Source organism: Felis catus, chromosome E3 (genome assembly GCF_018350175.1).
Source record: "Felis catus isolate Fca126 chromosome E3, F.catus_Fca126_mat1.0, whole genome shotgun sequence".
Taxonomy (NCBI): domain Eukaryota; kingdom Metazoa; phylum Chordata; class Mammalia; order Carnivora; family Felidae; genus Felis; species Felis catus.
In genome coordinates, this window is record NC_058383.1 from 7,435,339 (window position 1) to 7,459,741 (window position 24,403).

The 24,403-nt window shown below is 43.1% G+C and overlaps 1 protein-coding gene across 7 annotated transcripts in view; it reads left to right on the forward strand.

The window, feature by feature from the left end:
- Positions 1 to 24,403, forward strand: part of STAG3 (stromal antigen 3) — a 31,238-nt gene that overhangs the window by 3,366 nt on the left and 3,469 nt on the right. For 3 of the 7 annotated variants that reach the window (XM_019820487.2, XM_006941976.4, XM_045048317.1), the window contains exons 5-33: positions 95 to 211; positions 4,033 to 4,129; positions 5,091 to 5,167; positions 5,460 to 5,664; positions 6,177 to 6,328; positions 9,475 to 9,548; positions 10,545 to 10,668; positions 11,386 to 11,484; positions 11,694 to 11,773; positions 12,404 to 12,511; positions 12,778 to 12,892; positions 13,054 to 13,159; positions 13,301 to 13,404; positions 13,680 to 13,772; positions 13,898 to 13,987; positions 14,247 to 14,447; positions 14,568 to 14,638; positions 14,743 to 14,830; positions 15,310 to 15,390; positions 15,473 to 15,565; positions 15,720 to 15,888; positions 16,013 to 16,149; positions 16,752 to 16,853; positions 17,369 to 17,517; positions 17,764 to 17,892; positions 17,984 to 18,141; positions 22,632 to 22,803; positions 23,051 to 23,155; positions 23,464 to 23,536. In XM_019820487.2, the coding sequence (XP_019676046.2) occupies positions 95 to 211; positions 4,033 to 4,129; positions 5,091 to 5,167; positions 5,460 to 5,664; positions 6,177 to 6,328; positions 9,475 to 9,548; positions 10,545 to 10,668; positions 11,386 to 11,484; positions 11,694 to 11,773; positions 12,404 to 12,511; positions 12,778 to 12,892; positions 13,054 to 13,159; positions 13,301 to 13,404; positions 13,680 to 13,772; positions 13,898 to 13,987; positions 14,247 to 14,447; positions 14,568 to 14,638; positions 14,743 to 14,830; positions 15,310 to 15,390; positions 15,473 to 15,565; positions 15,720 to 15,888; positions 16,013 to 16,149; positions 16,752 to 16,853; positions 17,369 to 17,517; positions 17,764 to 17,892; positions 17,984 to 18,141; positions 22,632 to 22,803; positions 23,051 to 23,155; positions 23,464 to 23,536 (3,369 nt within the window). The remainder of the gene's footprint in view (positions 1 to 94; positions 212 to 4,032; positions 4,130 to 5,090; positions 5,168 to 5,459; positions 5,665 to 6,176; positions 6,329 to 9,474; positions 9,549 to 10,544; positions 10,669 to 11,385; positions 11,485 to 11,693; positions 11,774 to 12,403; positions 12,512 to 12,777; positions 12,893 to 13,053; positions 13,160 to 13,300; positions 13,405 to 13,679; positions 13,773 to 13,897; positions 13,988 to 14,246; positions 14,448 to 14,567; positions 14,639 to 14,742; positions 14,831 to 15,309; positions 15,391 to 15,472; positions 15,566 to 15,719; positions 15,889 to 16,012; positions 16,150 to 16,751; positions 16,854 to 17,368; positions 17,518 to 17,763; positions 17,893 to 17,983; positions 18,142 to 22,631; positions 22,804 to 23,050; positions 23,156 to 23,463; positions 23,537 to 24,403) is intronic. The other 4 variants (XM_045048318.1, XM_045048320.1, XM_045048319.1 and 1 more) reach the window with 4 other exon arrangements.

The following is a 24,403-nucleotide window of genomic DNA, read 5'->3' on the forward strand; positions in this document are numbered from 1 at the left end:
GCAGCTTAAGCCTACTTGTGTGACAATGATGAGACTAAGTGTTAATATCACTTCTACTTTTTAAGGATATTCATGATCTCTTTATACTTACTAGGTGGCCAAACATCCAAAGAAGGGGTCCCGAATGGTACGTGGTCATGGCCAGAAAGACTCAGAACCACCAACCAGTGATCTTTTTGATGCTGTGAAAGCTGCCAAAAGTGACATGCAGGTAAAACGGTGTCTCACCCTCTGTTTTGTGATACTGTCTCACTCTTTGTAGGATAAAAAGATAAGGACAAATGTTTACAAAATTGATTTAATGTGGACATGTTAGGGAATATAACCTATATCAGGAAAGAGAGATAAGACCATGGAGTGAATCCTTGGAATGATGTAAGGGAGACCTTGGATGAGAGAGAATGCGCCTTTCCTAAAAGTGTCACAGAACAAGGTGGATTTTGCTTTTATTGACTGACGGAGGAGGCAGGCAGAGGCATTGGATAGTCTAGAGAGGAAATGGTATGGGTGGCAACTTGTTCACCCTTGTGACTCTTTAGCTCCACTTTAACAGTTACACCTAATCCTTTTTTCTCTCTCCACATTTCTTTTTCCATAATTTTATTGTAATTCTATTATCATCTAAAAGTGTAGAAGGCTCATGTATAATTTTAAAATTTTGAATGATCACCCAGATCTCTAGTCCCACCTCAAGAAATGAAACATTAATAGGGCCACAGTGGATCTTCTCTCCACCTGGCTGGCCCCCACAGTCCCCTCACCACCCAGAGATAACCACTAGAGTAAATTTTATGTTAATCATTCCCTTGCCTTTCATTATACTTTTGTCACCAGTGAATGTGTTTTTTTTAAATAAGTGAGCAGTTCTTTATATGTATAGTCTTCTGTGACTTATTTCGATTGTTTGAGATTTAGTCATATTGATGTGTAGTATAGGTTTTTATAGTTTCTAGAACAGTTTTAGATTTTCAAATATAGGAAGTTTTTCTATTTATATTTTTGTTACTGATTTCTAACTTTATTGCATTATAGTCAGAAAATGTGGTCTTTGAAACTTACGGAGACTAGCTTTATGACTTAGCATTTAACCCATTTCCAAAACTATTTCACCTGTGCTCACAGAAGATGTGTATTCTCCAGTTGTTGGGTAGAGTGTTCTCTAGGGTGAGATCAAAACTCCCAAATGGTACAAATGTGATACTGTTTTGATCTTCCTACTAGGTGTTAGGGTTTCCTTGTTTTTGGTCTGGTATGTCAGTTATAGAGAGATGTATTAAAACCCACAAAGATGTTCTCTTTAGTTACTACTTTTGTATTCATGCCTATCTTTGCCTTAAGTATTTTGAGCATTTGTTGCCTAGTAAATTGAACCTTTTATTGATATTTACTGTCATTTTTTATATTTTAAGATAAACAATTGTTCTGTTTTTTTATTAACATAATCTGTACTAGCTTTATTTTTAGTTACTATTTGTCTGATACCTTTTTTATCCTTTTCCCTTCAATCTATGTATGTTTGGAGTGTGTCTCCTGCATATAGCATATATCTAGATTATGTTATTCAATCCATTCTGCCAATCTTTCCTTTAACAAGAGAGTTTGATTCGTTTATATTTATTGGCACTATTGATACATTTGAATTTGTTTCTCCCATTTTATGTGCTTCCATTTTGTCTTAGCTTTTCTGTTTCTTTTTCTCCTTTACTTCCTTGCTTTTGGATTCTGTCTTCTATAAGGACCTATGCACACTTTAATTCTAATTGCCCCTTCCAATTTACATGCTGTCTTGTAGTGTTTTACTTGTATCTATTTCCCTTTCCAACAAATTAGACATTGCTGTTTTATAAAATGTTTGTTTGTATTTACTTGCATTTCTGTCATTTTATTTATCATTCCTTCTCAAATCTTCTGTAAAAATTCATTCTCTTGCTGTTCAAAGTTTCTCTCCTTTAAAATTTCTGTTAGGTAGAGTTTATTAACTCTTTGTTGTTGTTGTTGTTGCTTGTATGAAATGTCTTTTACCCTTGTTCTTGAAAGGTTATTTTCTGGGTATAGAAGTCTAAGAGGACATTTTTCTGCTTTAGCACATTAAAAGGTTATTCCACTGCCTTCTAACTTCACTTATTGCTGGTGAAAGTCAGCTGTCAGTTTAAGTTAGCACTATCTACTACAACAATTTGTAATGATGGAAATGTTGCATATCGTCATTTAGTATAGTATTCACTAGCCACATGTGGCTGTTGAGTACTTGAAATGTGACTGGTATGACTGTGGAACCGGATTTTAATTTTCATTTAATTTTAATAGCCACATATGGCTAGGGGCTTATGGATTAGTTCAAATCTAATTTATAAGTGGTTTTGTTTGTAAGTGTTATATGCAGATCCTTTGTAAGTGATCTCTTTTTGCCCTGTTTTTGAGATTTATTTTGCTTTTGTGTTCTGATGTTTTATATAATGTTTATAGGTGTAAATTTTCTTTTCATCTGTTATGTTTGAAATCTGTTGGCTTCCAGGCTCTAAAGATTGGGGTCTTTCAACAACTATGGAAAATTCTTTTCAAATACTGCCTCTTCGTCATTCCATTATCTTGTTCTGAAATTCAATTAGATATTAATTAGAACTTCTCTATTCTCCATGTCTCTTAATAGCTCTGTCACTGTTTCTGTTAGTCTGTCCAGGCTGCATTTTGGATACTTTCTTTGATTTAATCTTCTAGTTCACTCATCTTTTGTTTTTCTGTGTCCAATCTGCTTTTAACCCATTCATTAAAATGGGTTTAAAATTTTTTTTTCATTTTTATAGATTTTTTGGGGGTCTTTTTTCAAAATTGATTGTTCTTTGCTTCTGGTTTAAAGCTTCACTTTTTTTTTATTCATAGCATAATTTATAATCTGTGATAACTTTAATGTTTGAAATCTATGAATATGATTCTGCTGTTTTTTCTGCTAATTCTTACTTTCAGTGCCTTATTTCTTTACTAAGTTTCACTTTGAGCTGCTCATTTTCTCTTGGAGTTCTATACTTTGGACTCTATATTTTGGAGTTCTATATTTTGGAATTCTTTGGGTCCTAAATTAAAGGTGTGGTTGGTTGGTTGGTTGGTTCGTTGGTTGGTTGGTTGGTTGGTTGGTTGGTTTTTAAAGGTGTGTTTTTAACAGAGGAACCTGCTTGGCTTGGCTGTAGTTGACTGGGGACCCTCCAGAATCACTTTGAATTAAATTCTCTAATTGAGAGTATTCTGATTGTATAGGGAGTATGGATATAGACTGCAAATCTAGACCTGAGAGCTGACTTACGGTTATGAATTTTCAAGGGCGAGTTCTTTTTTTTCCCTCCACCCCACGTTAACGTCCTAACAAGCTGGTGTTCATGCTGTCCCCTTCTGACCTGTGGGTTTATTTTTCATTCCTGTTTTCATGCTAACATGACTTTTTTTTTTTTTAATTTTTTTTTTTAACGTTTATTTATTTTTGAGACAGAGACAGAGCATGAACAGGGGAGGGGCAGAGAGAGAGGGAGACACAGAATCTGAAACAGGCTCCAGGCTCTGAGCGGTCAGCACAGAGCCCGACGCGGGGCTCGAACTCACGGACCGTGAGATCATGACCTGAGCCGAAGTCGGATGCTTAACCGACCGAGCCACCCAGGCACCCCCATGCTAACATGACTTTTTGTAGCACCTTGCTTTATCGCAGGAGCCTCCTTTTGGACCTCTCTTCTTGGAAAGCCCAAAAGCTCGATCTCCTATGCTCTGCATTCCATGCAGCTATCTGGACAGAAAGTCATGGTTCCTGGGGTTCCATAGAACCCTCAGGGCAAGAATCAGCTTGCTTATCTCCCAGGATTGCTACCCTCACTTCATTTTGGGCCTATACGGAATTCTGCTTTTCATTCCAGTTCAGCAATACGTTTTAAAAGATGTTTTTAACATTTTAATGAGAAGTTTAGCTGTTTCAGTTGGTACAATCATACAGGATTTCCATTCTGTCATATTGCCAGAAATAGAAATCATCCACCTTTTTTTTCCTAGTCTTTGGTGGATGAGTGGCTGGATAGCTACAAGCAAGACCAGGATGCAGGATTCCTGGAACTCATTAACTTTTTCATCCGATCTTGTGGATGTAAAGGTAAGGAAACTCCTACCCCTTTCTAATCCCTAGCCCTTTGCTCCTATGTTATAGAACTTTTGCTACATTTAGATGAGTAGGACTAGGAATCGCCTAAATAAAGAGAGAAGGTTAAGCATATGAAAAGTTTCACTGATTTGACCACATTGTAGATTGGTAAGTAGGAAAGTGGTCCAGTTAGGGAACTGTGTTGGTTTGGTTTGGAGATAAGACCCTTTGGGGAAAAGTAACTAATCACACTAATGTGAGGCCAATGATACTCACAAATTTGAAAATAGACCATTAGACATCTTTTAGTCTTCCTATCTTTAGATGAAATCATCCTTCATTATTCCCTATTTCTCAGATACTTCCTTCCATATTTCTCCACTGAAGCTGTGGATTCCCCAGATCCCCACAGGTCATGACCTGACTTATTGGGGTAAGATAATCTCAGGCAGGTTGTGTTATAAGAATCCAGAATTGGTGTGGTTTTTTTGCTTTATTTATTTTTTATTTGGGTTTAAAGAAAAAAATTGTAATGTTTATTTTTGAGAGAGAGAGAGAAACAGAGTGTGAGCAGGGGAGAGGCAAAGAGAGCCAGAGACACAGAATCCCAAGCAGGCTCCAGGCTCTGAGTTGTGAGCACAGAGCCCGACATGGGGCCCAAACTCACGAGCCATGAGATCATGACCTGAACCAAAGTTGGACACCCAACTGACTGAGCCACCCAGGTGCCCCAGGATTTTTTTTTAAAACTATTCTTTTCCATTGCTTGATTCCTTTGGGTTTTCTAGAGAGATTGCTTTAACAGCAGATACACAGTTTGATGGCAGCAGGTTTAGGACTGGGATTTAGGTTTTCTGATTCCCCACTTATGCTCTTTTCAATATATTTCCTAGCTCATCTTCAGGTGTATGTGCAAATGGTCACAGTGTCCTGTTATTTTTCTTGTAACTACTTCACCTCCTCCATTCCTCAGGCAATGTGACCTCCGAGATGTTCAAGAAGATGTCCAACTCAGAGATCATCCGGCACCTAACAGAACAGTTTAATGAGGTGGAGGAAGACAATCAGAATTCTCTTGCCACTCTTATTTCAAAACACAAGGCCCATTAGCCCCTTCTTTCTGACTGTGGGAAATAGGATAGCTTTTGGAAGAAGGAGTTCAATCTCTTGGGGGCAAAAGGGACCCATAGATGTTATCTGAATATGAAGTTGAGAATAGCAGGAAATGAGGTATAACAGAGAAACATTTTTACTATACTATTGGGTTTTGACATCCAAAGTCCCTATGGTTTCATAGACTTGGTAGTACTTTTTCTCATTCAGTTCATAAACCCTTCTATAGGATTCAGGAGAGTATCCCCTGACAGCACCAGGTCCATCCTGGAAGAAGTTCCAGGGCAGTTTCTGTGAATTTGTGAAAACATTGGTCTATCAGTGCCAGTATAGCCTCCTCTATGATGGCTTCCCTATGGACAACCTCATCTCCCTGCTCACTGGCCTCTCAGACTCCCAAGTCCGTGCCTTCCGTCACACTAGCACCCTGGCTGGTGAGCATTCATTTTTAGTCTATAAATGTTCTTTTGGGGATTTCCTGTGTTCTCTGGTCTCTGAATTCTTCTTAGCCTTTCAAGCCCTGGCTTCTTTTACCCTGAACTTCAACCAAGTTTCTCATTAGTAGTATTGCAAAAAAGGGTAGATTACAGTGACAGTTTCCAGTCTTAACTTGTTTCTCATAGCTCAACAGCTGGGAACATGCTGAGGATTAAAAGAAACCCAAAAGGGGAAGAAAAAAATGTCCAGAACAGTCTTAGGATTTTAGGGTCACTCTGCTCTAGCTTTTCATTTTGAGTCCCCTTCCTTTTTCTTTCCTTCTTTTCTTTCTTTCTGTGGCAGAGGTGGCAGCGACCATGGTGGGTTACCCCCAAGTGCCCCACTCCCTGCTTCCTCCTCTTCTTCCCACTGGAACCACAAGATGCTTTTTTTTCTTCCTTTTTAAAATCTATCCTCCCTCCTCTGACCTAAGTAAAAATTCCCTTTTCTTGTTTTTCCTGGCACAAAGCCATGAAGCTAATGACCTCCCTGGTAAGCGTTGCCCTCCAATTGAGTCTGCACAAAGACAATAATCAGCGGCAGTATGAGGCTGAACGAAATAAGGGACCAGGACATAGAGCTCCTGAGCGACTGGAGAGCCTGTTGGAGAAACGCAAAGAGGTAAAAATGTTCCCTGCCTCTTCCCTCTCTCTCTCTCTCTCTCTCTCTCTCTCTCTCTCTCTCTCTCTCTCTCTCAGCTTCATCCACTGTTGCTGAAGCCCGTTTTACCCCTGCCCACACACTTCTCTCTTGTAAGGCACAGGCCCCTAAGCAACCTTTTGGGTCATGAACAGTGGAGTCTGACAGTAGTCTAATAGACCCATCCTGTCAGAGGTCACTGCATGCTTATCTTGTTTCTGGGATGTGATCTCAATGAATTAGTTCTTTTTTTTTTTTTTTAATTATTTTTTTTTCAACGTTTATTTATTTTTGGGACAGCAAGAGACAGAGCATGAATGGGGGATGGGCAGAGAGAGAGGGAGACACAGAATCGGAAACAGGCTCCAGGCTCTGAGCCATCAGCCCAGAGCCTGACGCGGGGCTCGAACTCACAGACCGCGAGATCGTGACCTGGCTGAAGTCGGACACTTAACCGACTGCGCCACCCAGGCGCCCCTCAATGAATTAGTTCTAACTCAGAGTAAATTTTAGAGTTCTTTATAATCCAACTTTTGCTTAGTTTCCATTATCTACATTCATTACCAGGAATGTTTTTAAGTGCTGTGCTTGCATCTCATGCAAGGAGTTAATTTTTGACTTTCTGGTCAACTATATAGTCTGCAGATCACCAGAGGAGTATTAAAGGCCAACCACTGATGAGGGAGGCCAACTGTTTGAGGACTGGAAAGTGACTGGCCTTTCAATCACTCCTGGACTGTCTGTTCCAATTAGCTACCAGTCCCATGGCCTTATATAACTTCCAAGCTTCCATTTCCTTTTCTTTAAAAAGGGGGATAATTCTACCTTTTTATGAAGATTAAATAGATGGTGAGTGAATAGTCTGGCACATAGTGGACACTTGCTTTATTTCCTTTTATACTTAAAGACAACTGGAGGACATAAGCCCTAACAAAATCTTTTACACTGATTAAACCCTCAAACAGCTGTGCCTGTCATGAGACACTGATTTTCCCCCTACTCTCTCTTAGTAATATCTCTTAGTATCTGAGACTCCTCCAGCATGAGGTTGGCAGGACTCCCCATGCCTTACCACAACAATTGACTGTCTTCTCATCCCTCACCAAGATTTCTTCCATGGTAAACCTTCTTTCCTTACTCTCTCTTACTATTTTCAATGTCAGTATGATCTTAAACCTTATGTGTATTAGGTCTATCTCATATCCTATGTATAATACCGTGAATCTTTTTTTTTTTTTTTACTTGTCTAGGCTCTTGCTTTATCAGTCATTATTTCTCTTTTTGTTTTTAATCCCTCTCTCCCCACTGTTCTCTTCACTTAGAAATGTCTGTAGGCCTTTGAAGCTTCCCTTTACTCTTCCTCTCTATGAACTACTCCATTTCTATCCTTCCTTTTTAGTATTTTCTTACTTCCTTAATATCCAACTGAATCCATTTTTTACTACCTAGCTTCTATCCCCATTTTTCTTTGAAATTATTCTTTCCAAACCAGTGACTTTAAAAAAAAATTTTTTTAACATTTATTTATTTTTGAGACAGAGACAGAGCATGAATGGGGGAGGGACAGAGAGAGAGGGAGACACAGAATCAGAAGCAGGCTCCAGGCTCTGAGTCATTAGCCCAGAGCCCGATGCAGGGCTCAAACTCACGGACCGCGAGATCGTGACCTGAGCTGAAATCGGACGCTTAACCGACTGAGCCACCCAGGCGCCCCAACCAGTGACTTTTTAATCCCTATAGTCAGTGGTCTTTTCTTAATTTTCTTTTTCCAAACTTCTATAGAAATTGGTACTGATGACAGCTTTTCCTCCTTCTGTCCCTCTCTCTCTTTCCTTTTCTTTTCAATATGAAATTTCCCAAACATTCTGAGAGAGAGAGACATTGGCAGAGTGAACATCATATACAAATTATCTGGATTTAACAACTAATATTTCATTATATTTGTTTCTTCTAATTTTTTGTTATTTAAATTTTTTAAATGTTTATTTTTGAGAGAGAGAGAGAGAGAGAGAGCGAGAATGAGTGGGGGAGGGGCAGAGAGAGAGCGAGACACAGAATCCGAAGCAGGCTCCAGGCTCTGAGCTGTCAGCACACAGCCTGAAGCAGAGCTCAAACCCATGAACCGAAAGTTCATGACCTGAGCTGAAGTCAGACACTTAACTGACTGAGCCACCCAGGTGCCCCAATTATTTTGTTATTTTATAGTAAATTATATATATACTGGTATTTCCACCTAAAGACTTAAATATGTTCTCTGAAAATTATTTTAAAACTTATCATCCAAGAAAATTATTCCTGCATTAACTCAATACCATTTTCACATTCAAAAATATTAATTATTCCTTAATATTTTGTAATTCCAATTCATATTTAAATTTCCCTGTGTATCCCCAAAATGGCTTTTATATCTGATTAATTCCAACCAGGATCTAATTAAGGATTATGATGCATTGCATTTGTTGTATTTCTTAAACCTCTTTTAACCTCTGCCTCTCCCATTCCCCCCCCCCCCAATATATTGATTTATTGAAGAGGTAGGGTCAGTTGTGTTCCCTTATAATTCTGCTTCCTTGATATCTATTCATCTAATCCAGGGTTTCTCAACAATGGCACTGTTGACCTGGGGCCTGTCTTGGCATTGCAGAATGTTTAACAGCATCCCTAGACTCTATCCACTAGATGGCAGTAGTACCCCCTCCCATTAGTGACCACCAAAAATGTGTTCAGAAGTTGCTAAATGTCCCTTGAGGGGCCCTGGTTGAGGACCATTGGTCTAATCTCTTCCTTTTCTTCTTCTGCTAGGTTTTCTATTTCTATCAAATAAACTGCATTTATTTAAAAATTCATGTTCTCAATTGTAAGTCAAAACCCCTGTGTAACTACCAGCTAGTGCCTCTGAATAGCCAAAAATAACCAGACCCAGAGGTGATATTTTTTCCAAACACAAAGAATCCTCTGAGTTGGTGGTTGACTCTACAGCTTCTTCCAAAATTAGAAGGTTGAAAAGAAACCTAAGATATCAGGGGTTCAGATTATGTCCTGTAATAAAAGGAAGTAAGTGGAAGTCATACTTTTCTGTATACTTTTGGGGCACAAGAAAGATTGACCTGTTACTCCCTGTCTTTCAGCTCCAAGAACATCAAGAGGAGATTGAAGGGATGATGAATGCGCTCTTCAGGGGGGTCTTTGTGCATCGGTACAGGTGAGTGAATGCGCTCCTCTCGTTGAAACAGCTGGTCCTTGGTTATGGAATCTGTAAACGTAGCAAGGTGTCCCTCCGTTATAACCCTGGTAATTTGGTTAGTCCTAGTGCAAATGCAGCTGGAGCAAAAACTTTGACAACAGATGTTTTAAGTTAGTAAGGTTTAGTTCACCCCCAACTCCAGGAGCTCTTGTAGCTCTTTTGGGAGAGAAAATAAGAGAATAAGGCACTGTTGAGTATTATTCTGCTCCAGCTTTGCCTAAGATCTTCCCTTCCCCATCTTCCTGGAGCTGGAGACCTGAGAAGACTGCAGCAGAGAGACAAAAGGCAGGGCTTTTCTGAGCATTTGCAACTTGGCAGGCCTTTTCCTAGCGCAGCCTGCTGTTTCACTGGGCTAAAGGCAGGGGAGTTTTACACTGTTTAAAAGAACTGGTGGAATTAAGTTAAAAATAGCATCCATATGTTTTTCTCACTGTTACCTAGATTTCAACCTCTGCCTTTCCAGAACTCTTCAGCTGATTTAATATTTTCTTCAAGTGGAAATTTGGCCAACAGTTAAACTGAGTTCCGAAGTCAGTTTTAAAAGGGGCATGGAAAATAAGCTCAATTATTTTATGCAGTATTACCAAAAAAATGTTAACTTTTTATTTTTAAATATTTATTTGAGAGAGAGAGAGAGAGAGAGAGAGAGAGAGAATCCCAAGCAGGCTCTGTGCTGTCAGCACAGAGCCCATCATGGTGCTCAAACTCATGAACCATGAGATCATAATCTGAACCAAAATCAAGAGTCAGATGCTCAACCAAGCAAGCCACCCAGGTGCCCCTAGAAAATATTTATTGTTTATATATTTACATTGGGAGGGAGAAATGAAAGGCTTGGAGCATGTTGTTCAGTCAAGAAAGTAGATTCTTCTATGGCAGGGAGATGTCTGGGTGGATGGAAAGTGAATTTAGAGAAAGATGGTGATAGGGGTCAGTTTATCTCTCTGTGCCTAGGGACATCCTTCCTGAGATCCGTGCTATCTGCATTGAAGAGATTGGGTCTTGGATGCAAAGCTACAGCACATCTTTCCTCACTGACAGCTATTTGAAATATATTGGCTGGACCTTACATGATAAGGTCAGTGTTGAGTCAGCTTCTTTTCCTCTGTTACCCTCACCATCTTCCCTGTCTCAAGACACCAGAGCTTTTCCTGGTCCTGCTGCTTAGGAGCTTCACTAGTGATCAGCCCATCAAGACAGTGAACCTCAAAACTCCGCAGTATTGGGGAGGGTAGGATGAGGTAGAAGAGAGAAAGATATATCCAGGAGATGAACACCTTAAAACCAGAGTAGAGAAAAACTTTCCCTAGAAAAAGGCAAGAAAGCTATTAATGGATTGGTGATACAGGTGCTAGGGTGGTGATAGCCAAAAGATCCTTTTCTTTTTTTTAATGTTTATTTATTTTTGAGAGAGAGACAGAGGGTGTGAGCAGGGGAGGGGCAGAGAGGGAGGAAAGAGAATCCCAAGCAGGCTCCACAATGCCAGTGCACAGCCCAACGCAGGTCTCGATCCCATGAACCATGAGATCATGACCTTAGCTGAAATCAAGAGTTGGACACTGAACCAACTCAGCCACCCGGGTGTCCCAAAGATCCTTTTCATTATGATTGCTAAATTCTGCTGTGACCTTTTCATTTTTTTATATAAGAAGACAGCTGTCTGTTGTCTCTGAGTCACCCCAAAGTCCTCAGCATAGAGGACACCAAAGCCCAGAAAGAGTAATCGGAGGGGCATGGAAGCCCAGTGGGGGGTTGAGTAGAGGAATAGTTAGTCATATTCCATTTTCCTCAATAGCATCGAGAAGTCCGTCTGAAGTGTCTCAAGGCTCTAAAAGGGCTGTATGGCAGCCGGGATTTGACTGCCCGCCTGGAGCTCTTTACCAGCCGCTTTAAGGTAAAATTGGGACAGTATTCCTGTGCTTGGTTCTTTCTTTGGTTCCTGTTTCCCCCACCTCATCTTTCCATTCCTATTGCTCTTATGTGTCTACAGCTATCCCAGCCTCTGCCTACTCATTCTTTTTAGGAATCTCTCAAATTCTAAGAGAGCATAATGTTTTGGGATGGATACAATGAAGTACTGAGCAACGTTCTCTCTCCTTATAGGACCGGATGGTTTCCATGGTCATGGACCGAGAGTATGATGTGGCGGTGGAAGCTGTCAAGTTACTAATACTCATCCTTAAGTGAGTCCTGGGGAATGGGGAGGCACGCATCTCAGACTTCTACCTTTCCAGCATTAGGCAGGCCCTTCCAGAGTTCTGTCCCTCCGCTTGTCATAGGTTGACTCTTCTTTCTATAACAGGTTGAAAGACAGAGGTCATTCCTGAGTTGCAGGATCTCCAGGGGGGATATTTCTTATCTTCTCTAACTCTCCATACTCTTCTGTTTTCCACTCTTCATTTAAAAGTTCTTGGGCGCCTGGGTGGCTCTGTCGGTTAAGCGTCCGACTTCGGCTCAGGTCACGATCTCGCCGTTTGTGAGTTCGAGCCCTGCATCGGGCTCTGTGCTGACAGCTCGGAGCCTGGAGCCTGCTTTGGATTCTGTGTCTCCCCATCTCTCAGCCCCTCCCCTGCTCATGCTCTGTCTCTCTCTGTTTCTCAGTAATAAATAAGTGTTAAAAAAATTAAATATTAAAAAAAATAATAAAAATAATAATAAAAGTTCTCTGTCAGCTAATCCTCATTGATTTTTGTTGTTGTTGTTCCTCTTTTGGATCGTTCCAAATCCTTATTTGCCTCTTTGTGTTTCTAGCCCTAGTTGTGCTAGGGGACATCCTTCATATCCACCTGCTTTTTCTCCTTTTTTCTTGGCAGGAACATGGAAGGGGTGCTGACAGATGCAGACTGTGAGGGCATCTACCCAGTTGTATATGCCTCTAACCGAGCCCTGGCCTCTGCTGCAGGGGAGTTTCTCTACTGGAAGTGAGTAGGGTCCTCTCATTTGTTCCTTTAACACCCTCCTGTGTTGTTTTTTCTCCTGCATCTGCTGCTGCTCTTCCCAACGACCACCCCGCATACCTGTTAAAGTCTCTCTTTTGTTGCTTTCCCCCTCTTAACTCCTTGAGGCTTTCCTTGGCTCTGCACCTCTTTTCCTCACACTCCCCTTGGACTCTTTCTTTCTTTCATGGAGATTATTCCACTCCTCATTTGCTCCCAGGTGTACCCTTTCCCTGTGTTTGTTCTACCAGGCTCTTCTACCCCGAGTGTGAGACTAAAATGGTCAGTGGGAGAGAGCGACGCAGAAGTCCACGTGCCCAGAGAACTTTCTTCCACCTTCTGCTGTCCTTCTTTGTGGAAAGTGAGGTGACGTATGGGAAGGAACTATTTGGCTGTTGTGCATAAAGACCTGTGAGTAGAAAAGGATGGGACTGGCACTACAGGAAGGAGAGACATGGTTTGTCAGTAGCCACTTCCCAGAATTTCTAACATAGCTTCAGTAACTTAACATGTACCTTCTTCCACAGCTCCATAACCATGCTGCTTATTTAGTAGACAGCCTGTGGGACTGTGCAGGGTCTCAGCTGAAGGACTGGGAGAGTCTGACAAGCCTGTTGCTGGAGAAGGACCAGAGTGCGTGCCACATGGTAGCTGGAGGAGGGGACATTTCCCCCATGAGGCATAGGTGTCCTGGGCAGTGGGGGAGTTGGGGTGACTTGGGAGATGGAGGGTGGCTAATTTGCTATTCTGGTTTTCATCCTCCTGCCCACCCAGACTTGGATGATGTGCAGGAGAGCACATTGATTGAGATCTTGGTGTCCAGTGTTCGGCAAGCTTCTGAAGGTCACCCACCTGTGGGGCGGATCACTGGGAGGAAGGTATGGTGTGAAGGGTGGGTGGGTTGGTTAGCAATAAAAGTCCAGACAGGTATGGTCTATCTTCACCCTCAAGCCTTGGGTTAGGGTGCCTCTTCTCTGCCCCTCAAGGAATTCCGTTTCTAGAAAAGTAAATCTGAAGGAGGTGCCAAATGAATTATCTTTTCCTTCCTGGGCAGATGAGATTGTGGGGAGGAGGGATACACACGCACTCCCTATGGACCTAGACCTAGTGTTTTTCCATATCTTTCCCTATACCCCCAAATGACTAATTCCAGGGCTTAACCCCGAAAGAACGTAAGATCCAAGCCGATGACAAGGTGAAGCTGACAGAGCACCTCATCCCCCTGCTACCCCAGCTCCTGGCCAAGGTAGAGCTGCCCTACCATTCAGTACCTGGGAATGAGAGGTGAAAGGAAATGGCCCCCAGTGAGGACTGGGAGTAAGACTTAGCATACATTAGCTAGTAATTAGGTCTCCCTCTCAACCCCTACAGTTCTCAGCTGATGCGGAGAAGGTTGCTCCCTTACTCCAGCTTCTTAACTACTTTGACCTCAACATCTACTGCACAAGGCGCTTGGAGAAGGTGAGTAGAGAGGAAGGTAAAGTTCCTACACCTTGCTGTTTTCTTGGTAGGACCAAAGGTTCTACTGCCAATATCTGGTTCTCAAGAACCCAGGTTCCAGAAAAATCAATAAGCCTTCCCTTCCATAGGCATCTTCCCCTTGAAAGTTAATGCTTTCAATTGTTCTTCTCATCTCCCCCAACCCCACTCCCCTCCAGAAGACTTGCCCCCTCTTTTCCTTGCCCAGAGCACTGTGTTCTCCCATCTCTTTTTCTGTCAGCACCTGGAGCTCTTCTTGCAGCAGCTCCAGGAAGTGGTGGTGAAGCACGCGGAACACACGGTGCTTGAGGCAGGTGCTCATGCCCTCTATCTGCTCTGTAATCCTGAGTTCACGTTCTTCGGCCGGGTAGACTTTGCCCGCAGCCAACTGGTGGATCTGCTGAGTGACCGCTTCCAGCAAGAACTTGAAGAGCTGCTGCAGGTAGGAACTGGGGCTGAAATATGGGAAGCCCCAAACTTGGGTCCGAGGGGCCGCTAGGTGGGGAATGTGGATCTATGCGTTATTGGGAAAATCCTGTTGTGGACCTTTTCTCTCCCTCAGTCGTCCTTCCTAGATGAGGATGAGGTGTACAGCCTGGCGGCCACTCTGAAGCGCCTGTCTGCCTTCTACAAGTGAGCAGCTCACCTCTCATTCCCTCTTCCTATTTCTACTGGTGTCTGTGGTGGTGATTCCTCTCATTCTGTTCCTGCATCATGTTTCCATCTCTTCCCCAAAGTGCTCACGACCTGACTCGCTGGGAGCTCTATGAGCCATGCTTCCGACTCCTCCGGAAGGCTGTGGACACAGGAGAAGTTCCTCACCAGGCAAGTAGATGAGTCGGAGATGTGGAGGCAGAGGGGAGTTTTTAAGGGCCCTGTGTCCCAGGTGGCCGACTATCCCAGGCAGTTCTGGTCCCAGGGTTGCAGAGGAGACACGAGAGGAAGAGCATGTGCGTATCTTTCCTTCAGTTCCACTCTAGAAGGTGAACTGTACTTTCCAGTGCCTGAAAACAGCCATCCTCTCTGGTTCCCAGGGAGTCAAGGATAATGTTGAGGGATTCTAGGAGACATCAGATAAATAAAGAAGAGGTGGCATTCCTGTCCAAGACAGAATGCTCTGAAGATTGTCCAGAATCAGATCTTTTCCCCCCAGAGAAGGAATCAGGTCTCTTCTAATCTCATTTTCTCTCTTCACTCCTTTGTGTGTGTTGCTTGTCTGTCTTTTCCTTTCTCTCTTCCTCCCTCTTTCCCTTTCTGCCCTTCACTCCTGACTCCCCCATTTTTGTAACATTTGGTTGTTACAGGTGATGCTGCCAGCCTTGACTCTTGTCTATTTTTCCATTCTCTGGACACTAACCCACCTTTCTGGATCAGGTGCTTCCCAGGTGAATATGGGTCTGAGTAGGGAGAGTGGGAATGGAGGAGCCTGTGTCTCCATTCCTCCTCCTCAAGCCACTGTCTCCACAGAAGCAGCTGTTGAGTTTGAAGGACAGGATGGTGGCATTCTGCGAACTCTGCCAGAGCTGCCTCTCAGATGTGGCTTCTGAGATCCAGGAGCAGGTTAGCATTTCCTCAAGTGGGACCAAGGAGGCATGTCACTTCTCATGGTCTGAGGAAGCCTTGTTCTAAGGAGAAATTAGCTGTGTAATTTCTGTCTTGTGAATATCCTGTCCTCTTTAAGCATTCTTTTTTCTCCCCCCCCCCCCCCCAACAGGCTTTTGTCTTATTAAGTGATCTACTTCTCATCTTCAGCCCTCAGATGATTGTAGGGGGTCGCGATTTTCTTAGACCCCTTGTCTTTTTTCCTGAAGCCACGCTCCAGTCTGAACTAGCCAGCTTCCTCATGGACCATGTCTTCATCCAGCCTGGAGAACTGGGCAGTGGTACAAGGACTCTATACCCGGGGCTCAGGAAGGGTCTGGGGCTTGGGCTTGCCTCAGGCATATAAGGGCAGGAGGCCTAGATCTGTGGTTCTGATCTTTCCATTCTGCTTTTGATGTGAGCCAGGTCATTCCCAGGAGGATCATTTACAGATAGAGCAGCTGCACCAGCGGCGCCGCCTCCTGGCTGGGTTCTGCAAGCTGCTGCTTTATGGGGTGCTGGAGATGGATGCAGCCTCAGATGTTTTCAAGCACTACAACAAGGTACAGTGAGGCGTCAGGCTGAGTGAGCACAGACACGACTTCAGATGCTGGAACACTGCAGGAAAGAACGTGGCGAGGATGACAGTACCAGGCTTGAAGAAAAGCAGGAGGAAAAAGGCAACAAGAGTTTAGAATAAGGGGACAAAGAAGAATTGGTAGTAAATAATTACAGAAAAAAAGCTGTTAGGAAATTCATTGGAGAGAAAGTAAGCTTATTCATCCTGTCCAGAATCTTTTTTTTTTTTTTCTGTGAACCCAGTCTCTGTAAACTGGGGTAATATAAGAAGAAAAAAAAAAAAGAATGGAAGATGTGTACCTCAGTTTCCTCAACTCACCATTGTATTGATTTCTGTTTGCTGTGAGCACTTCTTCCCCAAGAAATGGGCTCTGAGCAGAATTTCTTCCCATATTTATTTGCCTAAACTCTGAGGACTTCGGGCTTGGACCTATTGGTCTAGTCTGAGTTGTTTTATACTTAGATTCATGTTTCCTGACTTAACTCACTTTAGGAAGGAGACATGATGAGAAATTTAAAGGAAGAAACAACAGAACCGGTCTTGCCCTGTGGCCAAACGATATCTTCTTCATTTCCTGTCCCTCAGTTCTACGGTGACTATGGTGACATTATCAAGGAAACATTAACTAGAGCAAGGCAGATTGACCGAAGTCATTGTTCCCGAATCCTGCTGCTGAGCCTCAAGCAGGTACTCCCTTCTGCCTGGAATACCTCTGACCTGTGATATGCCTTCCCTGTAGCCCACAAATTCTCTGCTCACCCTCAGCCATTTAGAATGTGAGATCCTTAAGGAACTTTCTAGTTTATTTTGACTCTTAAATTTACTTGACTGTCTTCTTCATAACTAGTAGGTCTGTAGAAACTATTAGGTGATGGGCAGTTTCCCCAACTTCATAGAAATTGAACTATCAGGACATAGGAACACCAACAATAAAGTGATAAGAATACCTAATTTTTTTCTGCCCTGTTCGCTGTCAGTCTCTTCAGTTACTAGGGACATTTTTATTGTTACAGAGCAAGGGTGAAGTTTCTTTCTGTAGGGGTTCAGGAATAGGAACAGTGTCCTGGGAGGAAAGAAAGAGTAAAGGTAGCAGGTGGCATCCCAAGTCCTTTAGAATTTCTACGCGGAGAAAGGAATGCTGTACTTCTCTATTTCCACTTTGTTCCTTTGTTTCCCAAATGTACCATGTCTCCTGGACACAGTTGTACACAGAACTGCTGCAAGAACAGGGGCCCCAAGGCCTGAATGAGCTTCCTGCCTTCAGTGAGATGAGGGACCTGGCCCGAAGGTTTGCCTTGAGCTTTGGGCCCCAGCAGCTACAGAACCGTGACCTTGTGGTCACACTACACAAGTAAAGTACTGGTTAAAAGTCAGGGTACTTGATTGAAGAGGGGTGAGCCATAGGCTGTGTGCAGGGAGAGTGGGAGTGTGGTCTTGGAGGGAGGGATAAGCATGTTGAGGAGCAGCAGTCAGGTTGGCTGGTGGGTATTCTCTGGGAGACAGACTGGGAACAGGGGAAGGGTGCACTTGACAAGATGCTTCCCCGGGAGGAAAGTGAGGAGGGGCCATCTTCCTAAAATAATTCTGTTCAACCAAGGGAAGGCATCAAATTCTCCTTGTCTGAGTCTCCTCCAACTGGTTCCTCCGGTCAGCCCCCAAACCTAGCATTCCTGGAGCTCCTTGCCGAGTTTTCCCCCCGACTCTTCCATCAGGACAAGCAGCTGCTGTAAGTTAGTGGGTAATGGATAAAGATGAGGATTAGGGAGTAGTGAGGGCCTAGCACACAAGTCAGCCTCTTCATCTCACCCCTTCCTTAGACTGTCCTACCTGGAAAAGTGTCTGCAGCGTGTCTCCCAGGCACCTGATTGTCCCTGGGGTCCAGTCACCACCTACTGCCACTCCCTCAGCCCTGTAGAGAACACAGTGGAGGCCAATCCTCAGGGCTATCCCCGCTCTAAGAAGAGGCGCACTGAAGGTAAGTGTGTGTGGATATCAGGGTAGTGAGCACTACTTCCTTCCTCCATAGCCAATACCTAGATGTAGGGTCTTTTGCCTTCTTCACACTTTTGTCTTTAGTCAAATAAAAAACATTTCACTGAGCATCTGCTATCAGTAAGGGGTACTCATTTTCTTCAGAGTTTATCTAGGCAGCTAAAAATAGCAAACCTCTGTGAAAAATCAAATAACGACTGATGATAAGACCAAAGATGAAAATAAGAAATCTGTACATTTAGGGGGCCCATCCTTGCATCTAGTATTCTATTATTTTCTAAATGTTAAAGATTTTCACACAATATTTATGATTTTTTTTTACTCTCAGATCATTACTTCTAATCTAATGCTTTTTCTTTAATCTTCTTTTTTTTAATTCTTATTTATTATTTTTGTGAGAGTGTGCACACACACACATGTGAAGCGTGGGAGGGGCAGAGAGAGAGGCCAATTGTCAGCAGAGAGCTCAATGCGGGGCTTGAACTCACAAACCTCGAGATCATAACCTGAGCTGAAGTCGGATGCTTAGCTGACTGAGCCACCCAGGTGCCCTTCTTTAATTTTCTTTTTAAATATAATTTCATTTCAGGTGAAAAATATCCTAGAAATCACAAGCTTGATGTGTTCACATGTACATGTTTTCTAGTGAACAATTGAAAATCTTGGTTCTCCCCACCCCACCCCACAGGCAGTATCATTTATCTACTTTCTGTCTTTGGGTCTACCTACTCTAGACATTCATATAAGTGAAATCATACCATATGTGGCCTTATGTGACTGCCTTTATTCACTTAGCATAATGTTTTTAAGGTTCATCCATGTTTTAGCATATATCAGTACCTCATACCTTTTTATGGCCAAATAATATTCTATCGTATGGCTGTGCCACATTTTATTTATCCCTGTACTAGTTGATTGCCATCTGAGTGGTTTTCATTTTTTTTTTAATTGAAGTGTAGTTGACATACATTACATTAGTTTCAGGTGTACAATGTAGCTGATTCTATAACTCTGTATAACTTGATAGGTTATGTTGTGCTCCCCCTAAGTATAGCTGCCATCTGTCACCATACCACTGACTGTGTTCCCTGTGTTGTACCTTTCATCCCGTGACTTACTCATTTCATGACTGGAAAGCCTATGCGTCACTCGCCTTCATCCATTTTGCCCATCCTCCCACCCCTCTGCCAACCACCAGTTCTCTGTATTTATGGGTCTGTTTCCACTTTTTTAGTTCATTTGTTTTGTTTTTTAGATTTCACATATGAGTAAAATCATATCATATTTGTCTGATATTTCTTGGCATGATACTGTCTAGGCCCATCCATTGTCCACAAAGCCCTTAAATGAGGGCTGAGTGATATTTCATTGTGTATGTCTACTGTATATTCTTTATCCATTATCTGTTGTGTGTCCTTTGAAACACAAAAGTTCCTAATTTTGATGAAATCCAGATTATTTGGTTTTTTTTGTTGTTGTTTGTGCTTTGGTGTCATAGCTTGAGAAATCATTGTCTAATCCAAGATCATGAAGATTTTTTAGAAGATGGTTTTCTTCTAAAAGTTTTCTAGTCTTAGTTCTTTCTGCCATCCATTTGAGTTAATTTTTGTATACGGTGTGAGGTAGAATGTAACTCTTTAAAATGTCTCTAGGTATACTACTTAAAAGTATTTTTTTATACCACTAGGAAACTCTGTTTTAATCATTTAACTAATATCTGTTAAGGACCTATCGTGTGCAGGACACTGTGCTAGGTGTTTTAGAGGCTGTGAAGGATCCTCAAGCAGCTTACCATCTCATAGAGAAAATACATTTATAGAAAATCTAAATTATGAACCATCACCAGTAAATGATAACTTCCTGAGGGTTTTGAGAATTGACAGATTGAGGGGCTCCTGGGTGGCTCAGTTGGTTAGAGGTCTGACTCTTAGCTTCGGGTTAGATCATGATCTCACAGTTCATAAGATGAAGCCCTGCATTGGGCTGGGCACTGACAGCATGGAGCCTGCTTGGGATTTCTCTCTCCCTCTCTCTCTCTGCCCCTCCCCAGCTTGCTGTCTCTTTCTCTTTCTCAAAATAAATAAACATTAAAAAATTAAAAAGAATTGACAGATTGAATACTTTAGAATTCCAGGAAAGAAGGTATCACTTTGAGTTTAGTTGATCTAAAGCCTAGGAAGGCTTCACCAGGAAGATGGAGTTTAAGCTGGAGCTTGAAAAATGGACAAGATTGATGTAAGCTAAACAGAGGAAGAACAAGTATCATGAGCTACCAGAGTAGCACAAACAAACATAGGAAGGTATGTATTAGCTGAGTATGCAGATGTTTAGGCTGGTTTGCCTAAAACAGAGGGTTTGTAAAGGTAGGAGAAAACTGAAAAGACTGGTTCCATTGTCCACTCAACAGATATTTACTGAGCACTATGTGCTGGGAATATAGCAGTGAACAAAAAAAGACAAGTCTCTTTTCTTTAGAGTGTGTGTGTACTGTGGTGGAAAAGCAGGCAAGAGGACAGGGAAGCCTTGGTGAGGTGGGAATCGCAGTCTCTTCTCTTATTGCTGGGGGAAGGCTGGCAGAGCTTGTGAGTGTTGGGCCAGGACTGCGAGGAAGGAAGGGGTGCACAATGTCTGTAGAAGAGCATACAAGAAGGGGCGCCAGTGCACAGGGCCATGATGGCATATGCCTGTCATGTTCTGGGAAGAGCCAAGAAGGCCAATGGCCGAATGGAGAGTATGTAGGGTATAAGACCAAAGAGATTGGAGGAACCCAGAGCATATGAGGCAGAGTAAAGACTCTGGCTTTTACTCAACAGTGAAAGGGGAAAACATTACAGCATTTGAACCGGAGAGTGACAGGATCTGCCTTGTTTTTAAAGGATCCCTCTGGCTGCTGTGTGAGAATGGACTGTAGAGGGGCAAGGGTAGAAGCAAAGGAACCAGTAAGGAGGCTGTTGAGTGGGTAGACTGGGGGAAGGGATGGAGGTGGTGAGAAGTGGACAGATCCTGGATATATTTCTAAGGTATCACCCATAGGATTTCCTGACAAACTGGCTGTGGGATGTAAGATGGGAATTGAGGGTGAATTTGGCCTAAAAAAAAAAAAAAAAAAAAAAAAAAAAAGATTTTGGTCTAACAACTAGGTAGGATGGAGTTGATACCAACAGAAATGGGGAAAGTAGTGAATGAGTAGATTAGGGCTTGAGTATTAGCCATGTTGCTACAGGTAGAAGTGTAAAACAGACAGCTGGAGATAGGAGTCTGGAGTTAAGGGTAGAGGCAAAAGCTTGAGATACATTTGGGAGTTGGTATTTGAAATGTGAACTTGCAAGGCTAAGGAAGCCAGTGAAGATGGTGGGCAGGAGATGCTGAAAGGCTGAGCCCTCGGGCATCACACTGTGACTAGGTTGGGGAGTTGAGGAGGGGCCCGTCTGGTCCTCCCCGAGGGCACAAAATCATGTGTGTGGCTCTCACTGGCTTTCTCTAGTTCTCTGCTTAGATCAGTAGCAGCTCACTTTCCAGTTCTGGAAACTTGGGGCTGTGAACATTTACAGTGGACGAGTATTAATATCCCTTTGAAAGTACTATCGCCTGGGTTTTCTGAGATAACCTTGGATTCTTTCTGGTCCTCTACCTTTCTCAGGTCTCTGCAGAAGAGACTTTAACATTGTGAGCCCGAGGTCCTCCATTTCTTCATGTCAGAAGCATGCTGACAATGCAGCCACCTCCTTTTTCCTGGCCTTTAGAAAATCCAGTCTCCCATTTGTCTTTTCTTGCCAGCCCTCCTGCTTCCACCCTAGCAGCTTCAGAGCTCAGGAACTCTGTTACCATTTTAAGGTTTTTTTTTTTTTTTTTTTTTTTCATACTAATGTTGAGGGGTGCCTGGGTGGCTCTGTAGGTTTAGTGTCTGACCCTTGATTTCGGCTCAGGTCTTGATCTCATGGTTGTGAGTTCAGGCCCCACAATGGGCTCCATGCTGGGTATACCTACAATGAATGAATGAATGAATGAATGAATGAATGAATGAATGAATGAATGAATGAAGTGATTGAGTAAGTGAATAAATAAGTTTAAAAAAAAATCTTGAATGAATGAACAGGACCTCACACATCTTCATTGATTGAGACCTTGCAATCTTAAGGAATCTTATTCTCTCTCACATTCGTGTTCATGTTACTGTTTATCTGTGATTGATATATGTCTATCACATATCACATATATGTCTATTTTTTTTCTATTTTCTGAGCTGTGTCGTTTTCCTTGAACAAGTCCTAGATACTGTTGTGTAAGCCTTTACTTTTTAGTATGTAGGGTTATGCTTAATTTTTAGTCATAACCTAATGAGGCCATATAAGTTTTCCATTCTCTTCTTTCTTAACTTTCCTGAACCAAAATCTGGTCAGGTCTTGAAAATGTAGAAGATGGCCTGTGGCAGTACCTGGTCTGCAGTGAATATGTGCCTCTGTTGCCTTGCAGGCCCGTCCAGGCAGCAGAGAGAGGATATCTCTTCATCCCAGGAGGAAAGCCTCCAGCTGAACAGCATCCCACCCACACCCACCCTCACCTCTACAGCCATCAAGAGGAGGCAGCCTCTGGGGGGGTTGGAAGAGATGGAAGAAGGCAGCCCAGAACCAGAGCTTGTCCAAAGGTAAGGGCTGAGGAGAGCAGTTGGGTGTCCGATCTTGGTGTTTGCCATCTTCCTCCTGCCATTTCTGTTCTCTTGTTCCATCCTGTGGCACTCCATCATCATTCTCGGGTTCTTCTCCAGGCTTTTACCGTTTTCTTAGCTTTAGATTTTCTTTCTCCCTATGAGCTTTTCTCCCCTGTAACATTGCCCACCTTACCCTTTTTACCCTTCACTTTTATCCCCATCACTGATCCTGCTTTATTACCAGCAGCCAGCCCCTTTCAGGCAACCAGAGGTCAAGATTGTCGAGTCCACAGCACTTCCGGACTCTACTCAACCGTTCCGGTCCTGGTCTGGGCAACCGGCTGACCAGGTGAGCTGCTCCTTGCTTTTCATCCTCACTTCACACTAGGCACCTGCTGTGAGGGATTCTCCCCTAACCTGGTGTTTCTGTGCCCATACTTTTTGGGCTTGTTTACATCACAGACCTCTTCCTTCCAGGGGTACGTGTGTCCTTAGCTCATAGAACTGATAGAAGTCAGCTGCTCTGTTTGAAGCAGCAGTGGGAGCCTGGAGCTCGCTCCACATCTGCCCATCCCACTCTCCTGGGTGCCTCCCAGATACTCTCAGGGGTCCTTAAATAGCAGTGTGAAAGCCTCTACTCTTTGCCACTGCCCTCAGACTCAGCCTTATGGAAGAGGATGAAGAAGAGATCCAGAGTGAGTTAAGTGAAGAATGGCAAGATACAGACAAGGTGAGTGGACCCAACATTCCCTTTTCCTGCTACAACCAGAGGGCTTTTTGAAAGTCCTCTAAGAATCACAGAGTAAAGAAGGGAGACCTGTAAGGTGCTTTGTACTTTTCCTGGACTTTTATTAAGGAGGGGAGGGAAAACAAATTCAAAATCCCAAAAAGGGTTTGGATAACACTCCCCCTCCCAATGTCCAAATAAGTATTTTTCCTCTGAGTCTAAGGGTTGAAAGCAGTGCCAGAGCTGGAGAAGGAAGGCGGCTCACTTTCCCCAGTTCTCCCCTCACTCCCTTTCCTACCCGGCCGCCAGGCCAGCAGGAGCACATGGAAGCTGTGAGGTGATGTGGGTCCGCCGCCCCACCACTCTGTCAAGTTAGCTCCTCTTAACCCCTCAGCCTCTTCATCTTTCAAATGGAGTTTTCCCTCAAACTACAAAGTGAAGGCACCTTATAAACTGAAAAGGGTTACGTGTCTGCTGCTGATATTCTCCTCCCTTCTCTGCTCTTTGCAGAGGGAGAAAGGGAGGAATAGTGCAAGGGAATGGAGGTTTTGTGCTCAGAAGGAAAAAAACAGACAATGACTTCTTCAACAGAGACTAGACAACAAGGCCTCTATTAACATAGTCTTTCCTAAAGTCCCCTCAGAAAAAATGCCATTCTCTGGTTCTAAACTGAACGAATTTAAGGGACTCAGTTGGCAGCCAGGAGGGGCCTGGGACTCTGGGAACTTTCTAGGTCTGAACTTTCTGCCCACCATCCCTTTGCTAGTCTCCCCTCCCTGGCTGCTGCAGGCACCCACCTGGGAAAGGGACCTTGGTTATTGTTTGCCCATGTGACGGGTGAGAAGGGCCAGTCTGACTGTCACCTGCTCT